The sequence below is a fragment of the Marmota flaviventris genome, chromosome 6, assembly GCF_047511675.1.
Source record: "Marmota flaviventris isolate mMarFla1 chromosome 6, mMarFla1.hap1, whole genome shotgun sequence".
Classification (NCBI taxonomy): domain Eukaryota; kingdom Metazoa; phylum Chordata; class Mammalia; order Rodentia; family Sciuridae; genus Marmota; species Marmota flaviventris.
The window spans coordinates 97942367-97961715 of record NC_092503.1 but is presented as its reverse complement, the minus strand read 5'-3'; the positions used below and the strand labels follow the sequence as shown (position 1 = coordinate 97961715).

The following is a 19349-nucleotide window of genomic DNA, read 5'->3' as shown; positions in this document are numbered from 1 at the left end:
TGCATTCCCAACGGCCAGGTACCATTAGATCTGCCTGGCCTCTCAGCTCAGCAGATAAAAGTATTATGCTAAGAACTGAAGTGCCTTCTTCTTTACTTTGTTCTTTATCCACACTCATTTCTACTACTCTCCTTAAAGTATAAAAATTAAACAGCAGTCTGCGAACTAATGAAAGAAATCCATGCTATTTTGGTCTTGAACACTACAGACTAAATCTCAGGATTTAGTCTCTTTATTCACCTGACGTAAGGCACCATCCAGCTGCTGCTTCCTTTTTTCTGTTTTTTCCAGAACATTTTGCCAGCGTTGATTTAAAACTTCGAGCTTGTGCTGAAGATTGCTTGCTTCTTCTCCTGCACTTGATTCAATTAGATCATTTCCTGCTTTATTAACCGCTTCCACTGTGGACTGATGGGCTAATACGTCATTTTGAAGCACCTGAAAATATTAAGATAACATCATGTTTGCCAGTTGGTAACACAGTGATACCACTTTTAACATAATTGTATTTTCTGTTTATGAGACATTCTGAAACAAAAACCTTAAAGCAGAGATCTAACGTGAGGTTTTAAAGTGATGGAATTCATTTCACTTTATAGCTTTCCTAGATATAGTTTTAGTCTACCAACACCCCTTGAAATAATTGTGTAAGGACACCTTGCCAGTTCTTCCCATTACAATGATCTTACAACTGATGCACTACATATCTGGAGATTATCATTAAAGGTTCTAAATTTTTTCAATTTATTGAATCAAAATTAATTTTTATGTCTTAATTACTTAATTTAGAAATATTTTTATATATTCATTTTCAAACATAAAATTATCACTTCTAAAATATAGATATTTGGAGGGTGGAGGATGGGAAAGGCAGCGGAGCACAACAGACACTAGTATGGCAATATGTAAATCAATGGATGTGTAACTGATGTGATTCTGCAATCTGTGTATGGGGTGAAGGTGGGAGTTCATAACCCACTTGAATCAAAGTGTGGAATATGATATGTCAAGAAATTTGTAATGTTTTGAACAACCCACAATAAAAAATAAAAAATAAAAAAAAATAAAATATAGATATTTTATAATTAGCTTTCTAAAAGGAAAGAAAGTAACCAAAGAATATTCCTTTATTTTCTCTTATTGGAGGGGCACTAGAATTAACTGCTAATTTCAAAGGAATGTAATATTGTTAGGGTCCATTATAATCCTCCCCTACACTTACTGGCTCATAGTTGGGAATGGTAAAGAAAAAGAACTTCAGCTCTCAGCCCATGTCAGATATCACATGTTTGTAGGGGAATCAAGATAGGGATTTCAGAGAAGGGCAGTAGCCATCTGAGAGCACTGTTTTCTGACAGTATTCACTCATTTTCTAAGGCATCTGGTGAAGGAGTGTTTTCCAAAGGCTATAAAACCAAGTGAATAAGGAGTTATCTTTATAGAAAGCAGGTACTTTGATATGTTAATAGTAGGAATTCTTTCTCAAGGTGGAAGTGTTAAATGTTCTTGTCCAAATTTAAAAGAAAATACTATAAAATGCAATCTTCTAAATGGTCCCGGTCTACAGGAGACTGCAGGAGAGGAAGGGGTGGAAACATTACCTTCCTTCCTCCAGCAACTCTTTTAGAATTCTAAATCTTCTAACTTTTGATCTTTGAGCAATGGAAAGAAAAAAGGAACCATTTTTAACTGCTCAAAAGATAGATAAACAAAACTAGAAGGTCCTTCCAGACCCCTCACCAAAACTGGATCTGTGCCTCATCTTTCCATCTCTACTATATATTTTATGTAGTTCATATCACTGATGTAGGTTACTTTTTAAAACAACTACCAGGTTAATGGAAACACAAATGCATCTATAAACTCACACTATGAAAATAAACATTTGGTTTCTATGAAGTTAGTCTGATCAGTCATTTTTTTGCTTTAAGCAAAGGTATAATACAGACATTAAATAATGAAACAAGCTTCTATGTAATCACTAATTATGCAAAATAATCCTAATTTCTTAATCAGATATAGCTGGTCAATGACTAGCCATTTAGACAGGATCAGGCAAAAGAGGAGAAAGAATCTAAACTAGGGAGTTGTTAGCATGGGGAAAAATATGAAAGAAGGAGAACTAAAGTGAGAATAGTCAAAAACTGTATCTCATTATCTTAAATGCTATTTTTTTTGCATTTTACATTTACTATTAAAATGTTAATAAAAGTAAATTATTAAATGTTACCTCTCTGATAATCAGGAAAACTTTACTTAAAGTTCAGCTTCAGGACTTGGAAGACACTATTAGTAAGGTAAATGCTTAAGTCTAGGAAAGACTGTGGAATGTTAGGGTAAACTCTACTGTACATTTATAAAAGTCTAGTGATTCAAGAAATAGGGAATGATTTGCTGCTAAGAATTATCAACCAGTGTCACAAAGATGAAAATGACATAAAATGATTTTGCATGAGTCTCTTAAGATTAACAACTTGCAACTCATAAGCTTCAAATCAAAAAACATAAAAAACTCCTTTCAACATAAATGTTTTTAAAAACTGATTTAGGAAGGAATATGACACAAAAAGCCAGTCAAAGATAAGAGTGACTGAGATAGAATGAAAAAAACCACAACATAATGAGAGATGTACAGACAGAAATCAGTTAGATACCCAAGCAGGCTAAGAGACATTGAGTGGAGACAGGAACCAGAGGAAAAACAAAATCTGTGTCAAAACAACAACATTTTGAATCCCTGACTTTTTCAGGCTATGCCCAACAACTTTTAAAAATAGCTGAAGTTAACACAATAACAGGTATAATTAAGAATTTTAATCATTCATGTTTGCCATGAAGCTCCAATAAAATTTAGCCACAAATTTCCCGTATCTGCTGTATTTGATAACGACTATACTGAACAATGAGAAAAACATTGTAATAAGAGCCTATTAAGTAGTTTAATCCTTAGTTACCAATATCAAATATGAACTTGTATTAAAATCATAACCTTGAAAAATGCATAAAGAAACATACCAAAAACTTTGATGACACTAAAAATGCATAGAAAAGAAACATAATACGTAACAATAGCTACATACATGATGCTTGGCAAGTTCAATTTCAATGGCTTTAGGGTCTCCTCCAACAGGTTTCTGTTCACTTAGTAAGCCCTCAGTGTGCGTCAGCCATGCCAAGAGCTCATCCAGAGCATGCTGGAACTGACCCAGTGCTAACAGAGCACCCTCCAGCTTGTGCTATGAGAAAGCAGAGAGAAAGAAGATCCATCTATGAATGACCCATATTTATTAAAAAAAGGGCAAAAATCAATTGTTTTCTTCTGCTGATAAGCACATCCCACTGAAAGCCCAATCAACATACACTTCCACATTTTTAGTTCGATCTTCTTTCTTTAAAAAAATGGCATAAGCAAAAAGAGCTCTAATAAGAGAATCTGGGACTTCAAAAGTTTATTTCCATAATTATCTGATTTTATTTTTAGTAATTATTTTACATTAATGCCTAAAATCAACAATGCTTAACTTCACAACAAAAGTCTTGATGTTTACCTGTCTGTTGATAATTCTCTCATCCAGGCTATCCCATATCAATTTCAGTTCCATTAATGGGTCTTGAACTGTGTGTTTGTCACTTTCTTCTGTTACTTTTTTCAGCAAAAGTTCTGCTTGATGGTTCAGTCTTTCCATTTCTATCTGTTGTTGATAGGCCTCTGACTTAAATTGCTAAGACAGAAAGATACAAGGGATTTTTTTTTTTTTTTACACATTGGTAACGTTAAACAAACAAAAATCTGTGGTTAAATCTTTATTCTAATTCATATTTCCTATTGTAGGGAAGTGAGAAGGAATAAAAATTAAACATGGGATTAACTGATGGAAGAATACAGATAAAAAATTAAGGAAAATGTTTCCTCTTTATTCATTGTTTCTAGTGAAAAGATACTTCTATTTAAATTTTGATATTTCATTTTTGTTCTCTACAACAAAATGAATAAATTTAGAAGTCCGAGCATATTCCAATATTTAATTGTACACTAAAAATGAGTTTGAAATGATAGGAAAGACGAATATAAAATATACATCAACATATATGAAAACCAGAAAACAATGTACCTAAGAAACTCAGTATTTCTTGCTCTAAAACAGACATGAATCTTGCATCCCCTGATAATTTTTTTATGTGTGTGGTTATGTTACATTCATTAATATTTAGTCATTCCTACACTTCACCCTTGGCTGACACAGAGGAACACTATTACTATTCCCTGACATGGTGCCTCTTGTATTACAAACATGTAGTTAATAACCTTGGCTTTGCCAATCAACAGGTTAGAAAATGGTTGCTTGTAACAGAAAATTGTCCTGTCATAAAATATCTTCATAAAATTTTTGAATCTGTAATAGTAAATAATGGCTAAGCAATTCCTTAATTTTCTTTCAAACATATGAAAATAATAAGTAAATTACAGTGAGTACTTACTATGATCAAGTTACTCAACTAACTTATTACTATAAGGAAATACTCTCATCCTCCATTCACACTAAGGACACAAAAATAGAGAAGTCAGAAAACTTTCCTGAGGTCATTTGGCTAGCAAGCAGATGAACTCAAACCTAAATCTAGACAACTTGATTTCAGAGTTTTCTCTCCTAACCAGCTTGCTATATGAAAACCATCTGAAATAAATAAACACAAGGATCCAAAATAAATTCTCCTTCATCGCTGTAATTGTACATATAAAGTATGTCATGTGCTTGTTATTTGACAAGGCAAAGTAAAACAAAATAATCTAACAATGGTAATCATAAAATTCTCAAGAAGAAAAATTTGTTTCTACGTGAAACAGTCTGTCAGACTCAGATGAAAATGCCATAATTCTAAAGTCAGATAATTAATTATTTTATATCAAAATCTAAAGGACTTCGCTGATAGTGGTCTCTGTATGAACAATTAGGAAGGCAATAGCTGATTTCACTTCAGTAAATAATCACTCTACAGAAGAATCCAGAGAGGAAACAGTCGAGCCATTTTCACAGCTGGAAATTAAGAACCACAAAAGCAAAAATGACAGAGGAAAGCAGATGGAAACCAGTAAACATTTACAAAACAAACATCTTGGGAAATACAATTATACTATGAATGTGTCCATTAATTACTCAGAACATATGAAAGAAAAAATGTTGCTGCATGTGTATTGGTGACACACTCCCCACACTCCACCATGCCCCCAATATGAGGATATTTGAAAGACTATACATCAAATCTCAAGAGTAGTTGCTTCTGGGTACAACATATTTTAGGAAACTTAGAAAAATTGGTTTTTCTCCTTTTAGCTTACTTGTATTCTCCTACTTTTCTATAATAAACAAAATAACAAGAAAATAACTAGTATATTTCCTTTTTTAATGAGCATTTAGCTACTGCTTACTTTGTGTAGGCACTATTTTAAGCCCTTTTTAAAAGCAAAATGTAAATTTATTTCATGTTAGGAATCTGATGACTTGAAAACTTAAAAATGTAGTGTTAGGATATGGTTCAGTGGTAGAGCATTTGCCTAGCATGCATGAGGTCCTGGGTTCAATCCCCAGCATCAGGAGAACAAAACAAAGAAAAATGCAAGAAAGTCTTTGGTAAATGATGTGGCTGCCACACATACCTTTAGTTCTTCAATTTGCTGCTTGACAGTTTCAAGGTCTGTTCCAATTGGAGACATTGAAGCTAATTTACCACCTGCAATATCGACCCAGTCAAATACTGCCTGAAAGACACATTAGTGTATATGTTAATATACTAGTATATTTGAAGGTGCTACAATATCTTATGTATTTTAGAAAAGTCTTAACTCACCATTTTTTTTTTAGGCATTAAATATATAAAAAGTGACACTGTGCTTTAATGAAGTTCCCAGACAATACAGTGGGGGGAAGATCTTGAAAAATATCTGAAATTGCTGCCATTAATGAATCCTAAGAACTTTAGCAGCAACTTGGGAAAAAAAATATCTTCTACTTCCTAATCATACCTTGGACCCTCAGAAGTACCTGGGGACTTCCATACCTGTAGTGACACTAGCCGCAGGTCTTTAATGGGGGCCTTCCACCTCTACTGACACCAGCTGCAAGTCTTTAGTAAATCCAGTTGCTCCTCAGGACCAATAGGACCTTCGATGGCCCTTGTTTTTCTAGCAGTGGAAGGACTCTTATGACTCCTCTATTGGAGGACAATGCAATTCAAAGATTCACCATCATGGCCTGACCTTACCAACAGGGCTGGAGCCTGATTTAATTAGTACTCGATATTAACTAATAAGTTATCACTTTGTTTAAAAAAAAGATGGGTGGAAAGTTTTAATAAGGTGTTATTTGTAATGATTGTTTTCATATATTTCCAAAGTTCAAAACCCTTTTCAGCTAACATAAAGCCTGGCTGGTGATATTTATTTTTACAAATATAGAAATGAAATGGCATAATGAAAAAGGAAAAGATGTTATCATCCGAACATTAAAAAGAATATTCACTCAGTGTTATGGAAATACTTAGAGAGAGGTTTTTTCCATATGGTAAGAGGGATCAAAGATTAAACTCCTGCCAGGCTGTTAGGAAATGGAACAAAGTTAAGGAAGGTAGGGAAGAAAAATCCCTGAGTTGGCCTCCACTGAAGTGAATTTTGGGTATTGAAAACACCAACTCATAAATGGTTAATGAACTGATTGACAACCTTGAAGAGATGTGAAAAACAACTATTAAAAGAAACTATATATATGGAAAAGAAGAAAACACTTTTTACACACCAGATTATGACTTAACAAAATGGAAATCTATTTTAGTACATGGAGAACATTGGCTTCAAATCAAATTTCTTTACTTCTGACTTTAGTTAAACTTGGTGATATTTTTAGATAGTGTTTACTCCTTTCATCTCATTCCACTCAACTTCAGAACAAAATTCAGTCTCGGTTTCATTTCACTGTTTGTGGTGTTAAATCATGTATGAAAAATTGTGTGAGGGAACACTTACGTTCACTTAAAAAAAATGATTTCTTTTTAAAGTAAATTTCACTATGTGTTTAGATACGCATTTCAATCTATACACCTGGAAGGTCAGAAATGCCATCTAAAAGGCCAAACATGAACTGGAGTAGCTGGGACAGTTACAGGAATAGATTTGGCCACAACTGCATGCACACTTGCAGTCTTGGGTTGTGTCAATATGTAATTTTGTAGACATCAACTAGTATGATGCCTCCTTCAGCTAAAACCAGCAGACACACTGTAACTACCTTACCTGCAGTCCATCCTGGTACTGAACCGCAGCCTGCATGGCCTCCTCCAGCTTATCAATTCTGTCTTTCCAAGCTTTATTTAGGGAATCCCACGCCGAATTTAACTATGACATAAACATTATAAGTTTTCTAGGGTCAAGTTCAAAATTTTTAACTAGTTGTTAAAATATATTAGTTAAAAATATTTGAGTTAACTAAACTGTTACAAAGGCATCTGATAAGAGCAGAAACTAAGCCAGTTGTACCTCATCAATACTCTTCTTGACGATGGGTTTATCAGGTTCCCCACATGCAGCAATGAGTTCAGAACCCAGGTTAATGACCATGTCCAGCTCTTCCTGTAGCCCATCTATTTCTTCCCTTATGGCCTAGAATAAGAAAGTGACAGCCTTACATGTTAAGCAAAACCACCCTGAAACTAAAATGATGTATACAAAAGATACTGATGGTAATTATTTCTAGGAAGTGGGATCATGATAATTTTTATTTTCTTCCATTTCCTAAATTTCTGCAATAAATTTTCTCAACATAAAAACAGAAGAAATATTTTAAAGGAAAAATGGCACCATTTAAATAACAATGCCACATTTTTATTATAAGAACACAAATAAATAATAAATACTATAACAAAATAGGAACAAATATTGAAAAACATCAGCAATACTGTAAAGTGTAGGAAAATTTTGTTTTTCAAACCAAATATGCCTGACAATAAGCATTTAAAATAGACTTAAGTAAAATATAAGCTCAACGACTTTATACAAATTAAAATATGTTAGTAGATTTAGGGCAATCAAGCTTTGGATTTAATGTCTTTATTCTAAGTACGACTTATAAACTACAAAAACATTAATTAATTTAACAAATATTTAGAAAGCATAATACAAGCCCTAAGGCACTGGGGATATAAAGAAAAATAGATCTAGTTATTCCCCTCAAGAAGCTCACAGTCCATCAGGAAAGACAGAGGTATAAGCAACAATAAATCAGACTATGTGTATAGTCTGAAAGTTTTATGGCAACAAAGACGGTAACTTATTCTTAGCAGATAATTCTGCTAACTATACAAAAACAGAGTTACATGGGGGTGTGTGGTAATAATTGAGCTTAAACTTGAAGCTTGAATACGATTTGTCACCAAAGTGGCCAAAAGAACATTCTAAGGTAAGGAAATAAAGTGTGCAAAGGCACAGATGGATGCTAGGTAAAGCACAGGAGTTTGGGGGGATGACCCTTTCTAACTACTGCAATTGAGGGAATCTGGTAAAGAAGCGTAGAATAGAAGTTTTTGGAAATAGGTCTGGGCCAGGCTGGGGCATAAAAAGCTGCATACCCTGTTCTAGGAAATTTGGGTTTTATCCAGCATGCAGTGGGTACCTCTGAGGGTTTTCAAGCAGCAACGTAATAAAAGCAGATACAGAGAGATGATTGGCAGCAAGGTTAGAGGCTTAGCAATTAAAGAGACTGTACTATGTGTTACTTTGGAAGCCAAAAGGGGGAGATAATGAGGCCCTGAAAAGGCAGAAGCAGTGGAGATGGAGAGAAATTATTTTAAATATTCAGTCTCCAAGCAAAATTTGTGGGTGTATTCTATCTCCTACCAACATTATGCATTCCATGTTCAGAAATAAATATAAAATTTTAACAGAATAATATTCCTAACATATACCACAGGAATCCAGGTTTCATTATGCCACTCCTATCTTTTTTTAAACTTTAAATGAGATTTTCTGCTTACCTCTGCTGCTTCTTGCTGTTGTTTTACTACTGAAGGATCAATTCCAGGATCCTCCAGGTCCCGGATGAAATCTTGAGTATCTTTAGTGGTAACTACCAGTGACATGTGATCACACCAGAACTTTTCTGCTAATTCCATTACATCCAGGAGTTTAGCTTCCCTTTCTTCCACCAATGTGTGTATGTTCTCCCAAATGAAAACCATTTGGTCAAGTTTATCCTGAACAGCTATGAAACCAAACAGTATTAGCACAGATGTTGGTTAGCCCCATTGAAGCAATAAAGCAAAATGTTTTAGCTCACACAGAAAGCAGCGATTCAGTTAGCTAGGTATTTAACACTAGACTAGGTCTTGGCTGATTGTAGTCTGATCAGTATCACTGGGCCCAAAGATCCTATTCCAGCTAGTGCAAGATCTATGGGTCTCTTGCTCTGCTGAACCAAGGCTCTTCCTGAAAAAAGTGGATGCTCAAAGCTATGTAAACTCAGAGTATACCCAAGTTTAATAAGTTTTAAGTTTGCTGAGCCTGGTCAAACTTCCTCAAAAATTAAGTAACCATGTAAACATTTGTAACTCTCTCCAACTCAAGAATAAAGTTATCTGTTTTAGTCCTAGGAATATAAAAATGTAGGATGTGTATTTCTGGCTTGCTTCTAGATATCCCTATCATGAATTTCCACTGTGCACAAGCCCAGCTCATGGCTCTAAGTTGGATGGGCTATGCTCTTGCCGTTTCTGTGGTTATGGGACAGAGCAGGCATACTAGGTAAGTTAATATAATCAGGAATGAGAAAAAAATTATTTAAAAACCTTGGGTTTGGCCTTATTAGCACTATGCTTTAGCCTACTTGTTTAAAAAGGCCCAGGGATCACATGGTCTTTGTATAACGGCACAGTTTGTATTCAATCAATTTCACAAACGCAGGAAGACATTAACAAGGGACTTGTATACCCAGCCCTTCCACCCTAAACACATATCTATAATGCCTTTTCCGAGACCTGGCATTCTGTTATGCATTTGGACTATCAGAGAACAACATAAAAACTGAGAGTTGATACAAAAGCATAGCTGAATTTTTCAAAATGATTACCTTTGGCAGATATGTCTTTATCAGTGCCGCCAGATCTAGCAATCATTTCCTCTCCCCTCTGTTTAAGAGTTTCATACAGTGGTTGCAGCTTTTCCATATCTACTGATACGTTCTTATTCTCACTGATTTGCTCCTTGATCTTCTCCACCTCAGCAGAGATGGAAGGTGGCTGCCTCAGGCGCTCCACAATGCGCTCCAGGCTCTCAAGGATCTGGTCGATCTTGTCATGGAACTAGTAGTACAACAGTGGGATCATTTGGGAGGAAACAGATCTGGGATACTAAGTGTGAAATTTAAGTGGAAAAAAAATCCACTTAATTTCTTTAATTAAGAACTAAATGTGAATCTCATTTGTTAATATATCCATTCATACAGTTAGATACAGCTAGTAATAATATTAAGTCATGCCTAAAATCATGACTTGTATATACACTTCTGTGTTACATACCCTATGTAAGTAGAATGGACTTAGTTTCTTTTAAATAATTGAGGGTATTCATTAAGAAATGATAATATATTAACATATAACTGGACCACTGTAAAGCAGCATCTATTTTAACCTTTTACTTCATCCTGTTATCACAATTCAAATTAATTTTAAAATTTATATTCAATAAACTAGATATTTTCTATCAAAACTGATTGCTTTCTTCTTTTCTAATGACTATTTTGGTATTCTAAAAACCTATATTATTAAGTGTGAAATTCACGGACAATTTTGATTTAAAAGATTCCTTAAGTTACATATTTCCTAAACTGAAAAATGTCAAAAAACTAAACAAACATTCCATAATGTTGTATCAGAAATTCGGTTTTAGGGCTGGGGGTGTATAGCATATGCTTAAAATGCACAAGGCCCTGGGTTCCACTCCTAGCACCAAAAAAAAAAAAAAAAAAAAAGTAAAAAAGTTTGTATTTAATTCATGGTCAAACACAATCTCAGATTTGAGATAGTTTAAAATTTAAAAATTTTTTTTTCTTCTTTTCTGGTACCAGGGATTGAACCCAGGAGCGCTTAACCACTGAGCAATATTCTCAGCCCTTTTTGAAAAATATTTTATATGGAGACAGGGTCTTGCTGAGTTGCTTAGCACCTCACTAAGTTGCTGAGGTTAGCTCTGAACTAGTGAACCTTCTGCCTCAGCCTCCAGAGCCACTGGGATTACAGGCATGAGCCACTGCACCCAGCTAAATTTGTTGTTTTTATATTAAGCGAATTTATAAAAACTAGTCCATTCACAAGATCTACTTTATTCTTAAAGTTTAGGGAACCACCATTTGGGATTATAGAAAACAGACCACTCTAATGCTCTGTATGTAATGATAGAAACCAATCCTTGAAAGTGGAAAACCTTTGAGCAATTCTAGAATTTGACTTCTTGAAAAAAGATTTTTACAAAAGGAAAAAAAAATATTTATTTCCAACTTCGTATTTGCTTCCTTTTTATTTGGCTTATCATTCAGCCTTCCCTCTTAGTGCCTTGAGAATGTTTTATTAATAATGACAGTAATACTTTACCTCTTCCAATGGCAAATGCTACCTTCCACTTGAGATGGACATGGAATTAAATATCTGGCAATGAGAGTGACTATGTTTCTTAGTCACTGAAAATTATTTTTTATTGTGTCTTAAAGCAGGCACAGAAATATAAGGGCTGGGCACAAGCAAACACCACCTTTGAGAGACAAATACCCTGTGTCAATACCCTGAGTTAGTGGAGTGAAATAATTCTGGTTGAAATTTAATCAGGATATCTAAGAGGATGGCTTTCCCTGCTTTGCTGTTTGGGAGGGGAGGACCCAGTTCTACTTCTAGTGTACATGATTACCTGAGTTGATTGAGAAATGGCTTCATCCAGTGCCACAGCTCGCTTTTTGACATCTTCTTTAATTTGACTGTAGAGGGTGTCGGCTGCCACATACTTCTCTTGGATAGAGAAGCCTTCCCCTGGGCTCAATTCCAGTAACTGTGGCCCAGTCTTGTTCATCTTATCTATATGAGGCTTGTGTTCAGCTATCAACTCTCGCAGTTGCTATAACAAACCAAACAGCTTCTCAGTATCTCAGAGTCACACCTCCATATTACAGCTGTCCACACCCCCAATGCATCCAGCTGGCAAGAAACACCAAACAAATGCTCTCCCCACAGCAAGGCATTTAGTACATGATGTCTCATACAACTCTTTGCCAGGAAGAGATGGCCCTGACACAAATATTAAACAACAGTCTAGTCATGCCAAAGCCCCTTCAAGGGTACACACACACAATTGCTGGTTGAGTGAAATAATGTATTATGTATTCCATGCCAATAGCAGTACACTTTGACAAGAGTATAAGCCAAGGGTCATTTTATGTGAAAGGATACTAATCTCCTATGTCCCTGCAGAGACCAAACAATAACTCTTGATGTACCTCTGTATACACTTGTGATATATACAAAAATAGGGAGAAAGGAAAAAAGAAAATGGAAAGAAGCTCAGTAGAAGGCAGACAGTGTTGAGAGTAAAAACTCAAGATAAAAGCACACGAGGGTGATGTAAGCCCACAAGGCATTGCATTTAGGTGAACCAATATAAAATGGATACACATTATACTGAATACGTATATTAGAATCTACATATATATGACATAAACATTATACATACATATGAATGAGTTTATTTCTATTCACTATTTTCAAATGTTAAAGTTGTAAGGGTAATCAACCTTTCAAATACATAGCTATATATTGTGTGAAAGGTGCATTTAAAGAAAAATGTGTCCTAGGTATATGTTGCATAATTTCATAACCTAAACAAGAGATACAATGATATTTATATTAATGAATGAAAGTGGGATCCAGGTGAAGCCCCATTCCTGCTGATGGAAATGATGGATTGGAGGCTTGAGTAAAGCTGCAATATTTATATTTCATGGATCTTGGGTTCTTAGTGGAATAGCTGTTTTCATGAGTCAAGCCCCAAACCACTCCCAGAGGACTTTTGCCTAGTTTCTCTGAGGTCAGCCTCCATGCATTACTAAGGAGCATTCCATATGTCCATGTGATAGACTGGGTTCCCTCATCAGCAGTTCCTTGTCCTCAACAGAAAGTACATCTCCAGTTTGCTATCCAATCCCTAATAAGACCTTCTCTGAGAGAAATCATATTCAGGAAAGACTGTCTAGAGATAAGCTAGCCATTCTTTTCTGTACATTTAAATTTTTATTATTCTTGAAGTAGAATCACCAGGATGGACATAACTGGGTTTTTTATTCAAAGTGTCTGCTAAAACTAGTATTATGGATTATTATGAGAACTTGTTGAGGAAATTAGTACATTACATCATCAACTATCCTCCGTGTAACATACTATTTTTAAAGTTTTTAAAGTTTAGGAAAGAGCTAAACAGGAATTCAATTTTAAAAGGAAGAGGATGTCTAATTGAATATACTGCAAGTAAGGACATGGGAGGTGTAGGCCTACAATCCAGATCCTGAGTGTTCTAGGATGAGCTTTCCTTATTTTCATTTCATATAATCAAATCATCTCTTCCTGCTTCTTGACAGAATGGAGGTGGTGATGGCAATACCAGCTATGATAAAATCAAATGGGAAAGGAGAGCTGGAGACATCACACACATTCTGGTTTCAGTATTCCACAGTGCATGCTTGGAAAACAAGTGCACACTCAGAGTGAAATGCAAGACCTTTGCTGAGGTTTCTCAGGCTGCCTAGAGATCTTATCTGTGCAGTACTACTAAGAGGTGACAGCCTGGGGAGCATGAGAAGAGCCTTTTGCAGACCATTCCATGACACACAAAAGAACACCCAATGGATGCCCACACTTGGGCATGTGTGGGCAGGAGGATAGGGCCTCATATGGCAAAATGATCTGGGACTCCAGTCCTGCTGGAGATACTTCATTGTGATTTTAAGATATGGAACCAGCTTTTATTACAGACAAGAATGAACTAGATCTTCCCCCAAAACAGAAGGAGAGATGGTGAAGCTGAAGAAATGCCATTCTAGAACACTACAAATATTCTGAGAGCTTTTAATCTGAACAATCTGAAGACTTGGCTGCAAACCTTCATACTTTTCCTTATATATACAATCATAATTTTTTTTTGAATTTAAAGATTATGCAAAAAAGAGAAATCAACTCAATTTTGAAATTGTCAGCTCCATAATAGACCCTTTCTTACCATCTGATATTATGTGAAAAGCAGTTATTAAAAATCACATCAGAGTAAAATAAATCCACGAAATATTTTATATTAAAAATCATTCTGTGAATAGTCATCAGGATTTCCACCACAAAAATCCTTCTACTAAAATTAAATCTGATTCTTATAGTTTCTAAGTTTTTCTATTGCTGAATGATTTAAACAGAACTCCATGAAATTTTCATTTTCCCTTAAACAAAGTGTTCTCTAAAACTCTTTTCTAAATAAATACTTGTTAGAGATAGTCTTCCATGCTAGTATATTAAAATAGTAAACAAACAAGTTAATAAGTTATTCACATATTACAAACAATGATGTAATATACCCTGAAATATACCCTAAGTTCTCTCTCTCTTCCTTTCCTTCCCCCACCCCCACACTGATTAAGTCTCAGAGTACATTTTGTACAGATCTGGGAAAACAACTAGGTTCACAAGTCCATAAATAGCAAGGACTCCAAATTTTATTCTGAGTCTTGAACCTTCTCTTATACAAATCTTTGCAAAAGTTTAAGTGACATTAATAATTAAGTGATTGCTAAAACGAGGGCTTCATAATGCCATTTCACTTATGTTTAAAATACATATAACTGTAGTTGTAAATATATTCCCTAGTATATTCATCTACACTTAGGGGAATAAGAACTTCAAAGAGTTCCATGTACATGGGGGTGGGGGGGTGGGGGGTGATATGTCTTTATACCTCAGCATATTTCCTTTTCACAGTTTTTGATATTGCTATGTGGATATATTTCATGATACTGTACATTTTCTCCAAGCTGTATGAAGCCTCTTCCATATATTTCTACTTTTCCTTTATAGTCTAGATGGCTCTGACCACTACATAAAAAATATAAAACTTAGTCAACATGTACAAATGGAAAGGAATTTAGCATGTGTAAACTTGAAAAAGCACTTCCAAAACTTATTTCTCTAGCATTTTGAAAAGGGAGTTTTTTCCCTACCCAGATGGTTTATACTGCGTACTCTTCTATAAAAGTCATGATGCAATTAATGGCATATACAGCATGCCCTACCCACATGGGGCCTTCCATATAATTCTGGGCCACAGGTTAAGCCTTTATGAGGTAAGAAAACTGCGTAGACCAGAAGACAATATTATTAAGACACTGTAATCATGTATGATGTCTAATGGCATTTTCAAAAACCATCAAAACCATGATGCTTTTTTAGTGGGAATATCACATTTTCTTTTACACTCAGCTTACCCGATGTTCTTCCTGCTGTTGCCTTAGAGTGTCATACTCAAGGGCTGGGGCGGGAAGCTGAGAGATGATTTTTTGTGTTTCTGTCAGCCATGGCCAAAGTTCTTCATATGTCTCCCAGAACTGGTTAACCAGGGACTGTGCCCGTTCTAGCTGCAGATACCTCTCAGAGTTTATCTGGCAGAGGGAATCGTAGTTCTTCAATAACTTGTCCAGTTTTTTCTAGAAAATCAGATGATGAAATATGTTTAATTGTCAGGCAGACTAGTACCTGTATTCCAGACTACTTTGTCTAGCACTGTACACCTGGCATAGAGAAGGTACACAACAAATGTATATGAAATGAATAAATCAATAAAAGCTATTCTAAGTAATTGTTTCTGTGTACAAAAGTTCATTCTAAATTCAAGAAGGACTGCCAGTTTTTATGAATAAGATACTAGCTCTTCAAACAAGAAGTAGAATTCTCCACTCATTCCTATAATGCCCTTGAGGCTAGAAAACAGGTTTCATATGATTGTACCAACATAGACAGTATTTTCTTGAAAAACAAAAGACTTTCCTTTGCAAATGAAACTGTAAAAATTGCTAATCAACAAATTAATTACATATATTAGAATCAAAGTAGAATATTGTGCTATACACGGATTTTGTGTAGCAGTCACAGTGATCTTGACTTGTGTATAAATTCACAGTAAAAACTCATAGCAGTTTAAGATCTGGTATAGTGATGGCACCTGCTTCACTCTTCCTGCTAAGGATTGCTTTAGCTATTCTGGGTCTCTTATTTTTCCAGATGAATTTCATAATTGCTTTTTCTATTTCTATGAGGAATGTCATTGGGATTCGGATCAGAATTGCATTAAATCTGTATAGTGCTTTTGGTAGTATGGTCATTTTGATAATATTCATTCTGCCTATATAAGAGCAAGGTAGATCTTTCCATCTTCTAAGGTCTTCTTTGATTTCTTTCTTTAGGGTTCTGTAGTTTTCATTGTACAGCTCTTTCACCTCTTTCATTAAATTGATTCCCAAGTATTTTATTTTTTTTTTTTTTGAGACTATTGTAAATGGGGTAGTTTTCTTCATTTCCCTTTCTGAGGATTTGTTACTGATATACACAGATGTCTTTGATTTAAGGGTGTTGATATTATATCTTGCTACTTTGCTGAATTCATTTACTAATTCTATAAGTTTTCTGGTGAACTTTTAAGGTCTTCTAGATATAGAATCATATCATCAGCAAATAGTGTTAATTTAAGTTCTTCTTTTCCTATGCATATCCCTTTAAATTCTTTCATCTGTCTAATTGCTTTAGCCAGTGTTTCAAGAACTATGTTAAGTAGAAGTGGTAAAAGAGGGCATCCCTGTCTTGTTCCAGTTTTTAGAGGGAATGTCTTCAATTTTTTTCTATTTAGAATGATGTTGGCCTGGGGCTTAGCGTGGATAGCCTTTATGATGTTGAGATATCTTCCTGTTATCGCCAATTAAAAAAAAAAAAAACCAGCAATGGTACTGGCACCAAAACAGACTGGTAAATCAATGGCACAGAATAGAGGACACAGAGACTAACCCACAAAATTACAATTATCTTATATTAGACAAAGGAGCCAAAAACATAAATTGGAGAAAAATAGTCTCTTCAACAAATGGTGCCAGGAAAATTGGAAAACCATATGCAACCAAATGAAATTAAACCCCTCTAACCATGCATAAAACTCAACTCAAAGTAAGTTGACATATGTAATAACAATGGTTTATACTGATAATAATGATAAAAATACAGTTAACATCAATCGAAGCTTAATGTGTGCCAGTTAGCCAAGAACCCAAACTTTAATAGCTTTTACGTTTATTGAAAAAGATTGTCTTCTTGGTCATTCCCTGTAGGAATATTCCTTTCATTGTTATTCTGTAAGGTGAAAACATGCCTTATCTAAAACTAATGAGTTTGCTGTTTGAACAGCAGCTGTGGATAAAGTCTTTTGTAGCCTTAAAGCTCAAAACATGCTGCCTATTTAAGAGTCTCAACACCAGTCACATAGAAAAGATTATACCTTCATTGACTGTTTCTCCTCTTCACTGGATGTGGTCATGATTTTATGTCCAGATTTAACAAGTTCATCAATAATATCCTTGTGTCTCAAAATCTCCATGGTGAATGTCTGTGATTTACCAAATAAAGATTTTAAAGAAAAAAGAAACAAAGTTTGTAACTAAAAAGAAAACAATTAGGCAAAGTAGTTGAAAATACCAAGTAACACTAGAGGGGTCTTGAAAAGCAAATCATGCAAGCTTATTTCCTAGACTTGGAGCACAGCAGCAAATAATTTACAAAGCAACTGGAAATGTATCTATTCACCTTTTGAACCTGCAGTTGAGCAGAGGTCTGGTCTTGCTCAAGCCTAATGTCACCCAGAGACATCAATTTCTTTTCTGTTTCAGTAATCCAGGATAACTCAGCATCAGCCGCTTGGTCAAACTAAACAAAAGATAAATCATAAGGTCAGCAAGTTCCTGTAACTGGTGCCAGAAAAATACCTATCTACGTTTCTTTTAAATATCCTTATTACACAAGTGGAGACTCTGAGCTTATCTCTTCATGGCATCCTGAAATAATTCATGAGAATCACTGAGTCATAAAGAAAGGAGAACTTTCCATAGAGCAATTAAATATAAGCTCTTAAAATGTGTTGAAGTCATAACACTGCATTAATGATTTTAGGACAGTGAGTCTCACTGCCTTCTTTCCTGGTGGACCCAATCGTTTGCTCCTTAGGAGTATTATCCAAATGTAACAGCAACAGACGTAAAGGGACAGATACCATCTTTAATTACTCTGTCACCTTGACTCATACTATACCAGGTAGCAATCTGCTGTAAAAACACATGATTCCTAAGTAAAAAGAATGACATATTCCCATGTACTACTATACTATATCTGTATGTAGGAATAAATGTGCAGATATATGTCTCAATGTATATACAGTATACTACCAAATTTTTCTTGTCTAATTTTTAAACATTTCATTTAATAATGGCAGGAAACATTTTTGAGAGAATTCTTAAATATTTTAATAAGAGATTTTATTTTCCTGATCCTACTAATGATACATGGACATGGTAAAAATTCATAAAGTACAGAAAAATATACAAAAGAAAATTAAAACCTGAAGCTAATACTGTTGGTATTTCAGTGAATTTTCTTCCAGAAGAAAGACACGTAAAGGTCTAGGATAATATACCCCACTTTTTTTATTTATTATGAACAATTTCCCAAGTCATATTTTTCAATGTGATTTTAAAATAGCACCAATGTATTCTAGCATACTCAAGACATTTCATTCAGGCTCTCCATAGATTTTTTGCTATAAGTATACCTGTATGAATATCATATGTATAAATCTTTTGGCATCTCTAATTAGGCTCTTGGTGTAGATTCCTAGAAATGACTACCAACTCAAAGAGCATTTTAATTAATTTCAATGCTTACATTAGATAAAACACAATACATTTCCAGACTAAGAAATTATCATTGATAATATAGTAGGCAAGTGACACCATGGGCACCAATGGTGAATGGTAATTAACAACAGCCTCAGAATTAGTGGGGAATGGATGCTGTACGTATTCAAGCCCAATTCTGCCAGAACTTCTGATTTCTGAAGAGAAGCTGGAAATCCAGATGGGGTGGGGGAATAACTAGGAGAAGGAAGAGGAAAGACTGGAAAAGAATTTGTACTTTTCAAACTATACAATACTATGTGGACTCAGGAGATGATGGAACAGCTGAACTTTTCCTAGTTC

General features: G+C 34.9%; 1 protein-coding gene across 9 annotated transcripts in view; it reads right to left on the bottom strand.

Moving 5' to 3' along the window:
- The window catches only part of Dst (dystonin), a 441140-nt gene that overhangs the window by 36460 nt on the left and 385331 nt on the right, over positions 1-19349 (bottom strand). For all 9 annotated transcript variants that reach the window (XM_071613304.1, XM_071613301.1, XM_071613307.1 and 6 more), the window contains 12 exons: positions 17905-18024; positions 17600-17707; positions 15546-15764; positions 11942-12145; positions 10113-10344; positions 9022-9248; positions 7529-7651; positions 7286-7387; positions 5657-5758; positions 3549-3722; positions 3081-3236; positions 241-438 (listed from right to left, as the gene is read on the bottom strand). In XM_071613304.1, the coding sequence (XP_071469405.1) occupies positions 241-438; positions 3081-3236; positions 3549-3722; positions 5657-5758; positions 7286-7387; positions 7529-7651; positions 9022-9248; positions 10113-10344; positions 11942-12145; positions 15546-15764; positions 17600-17707; positions 17905-18024 (1965 nt within the window). The remainder of the gene's footprint in view (positions 1-240; positions 439-3080; positions 3237-3548; positions 3723-5656; positions 5759-7285; positions 7388-7528; positions 7652-9021; positions 9249-10112; positions 10345-11941; positions 12146-15545; positions 15765-17599; positions 17708-17904; positions 18025-19349) is intronic.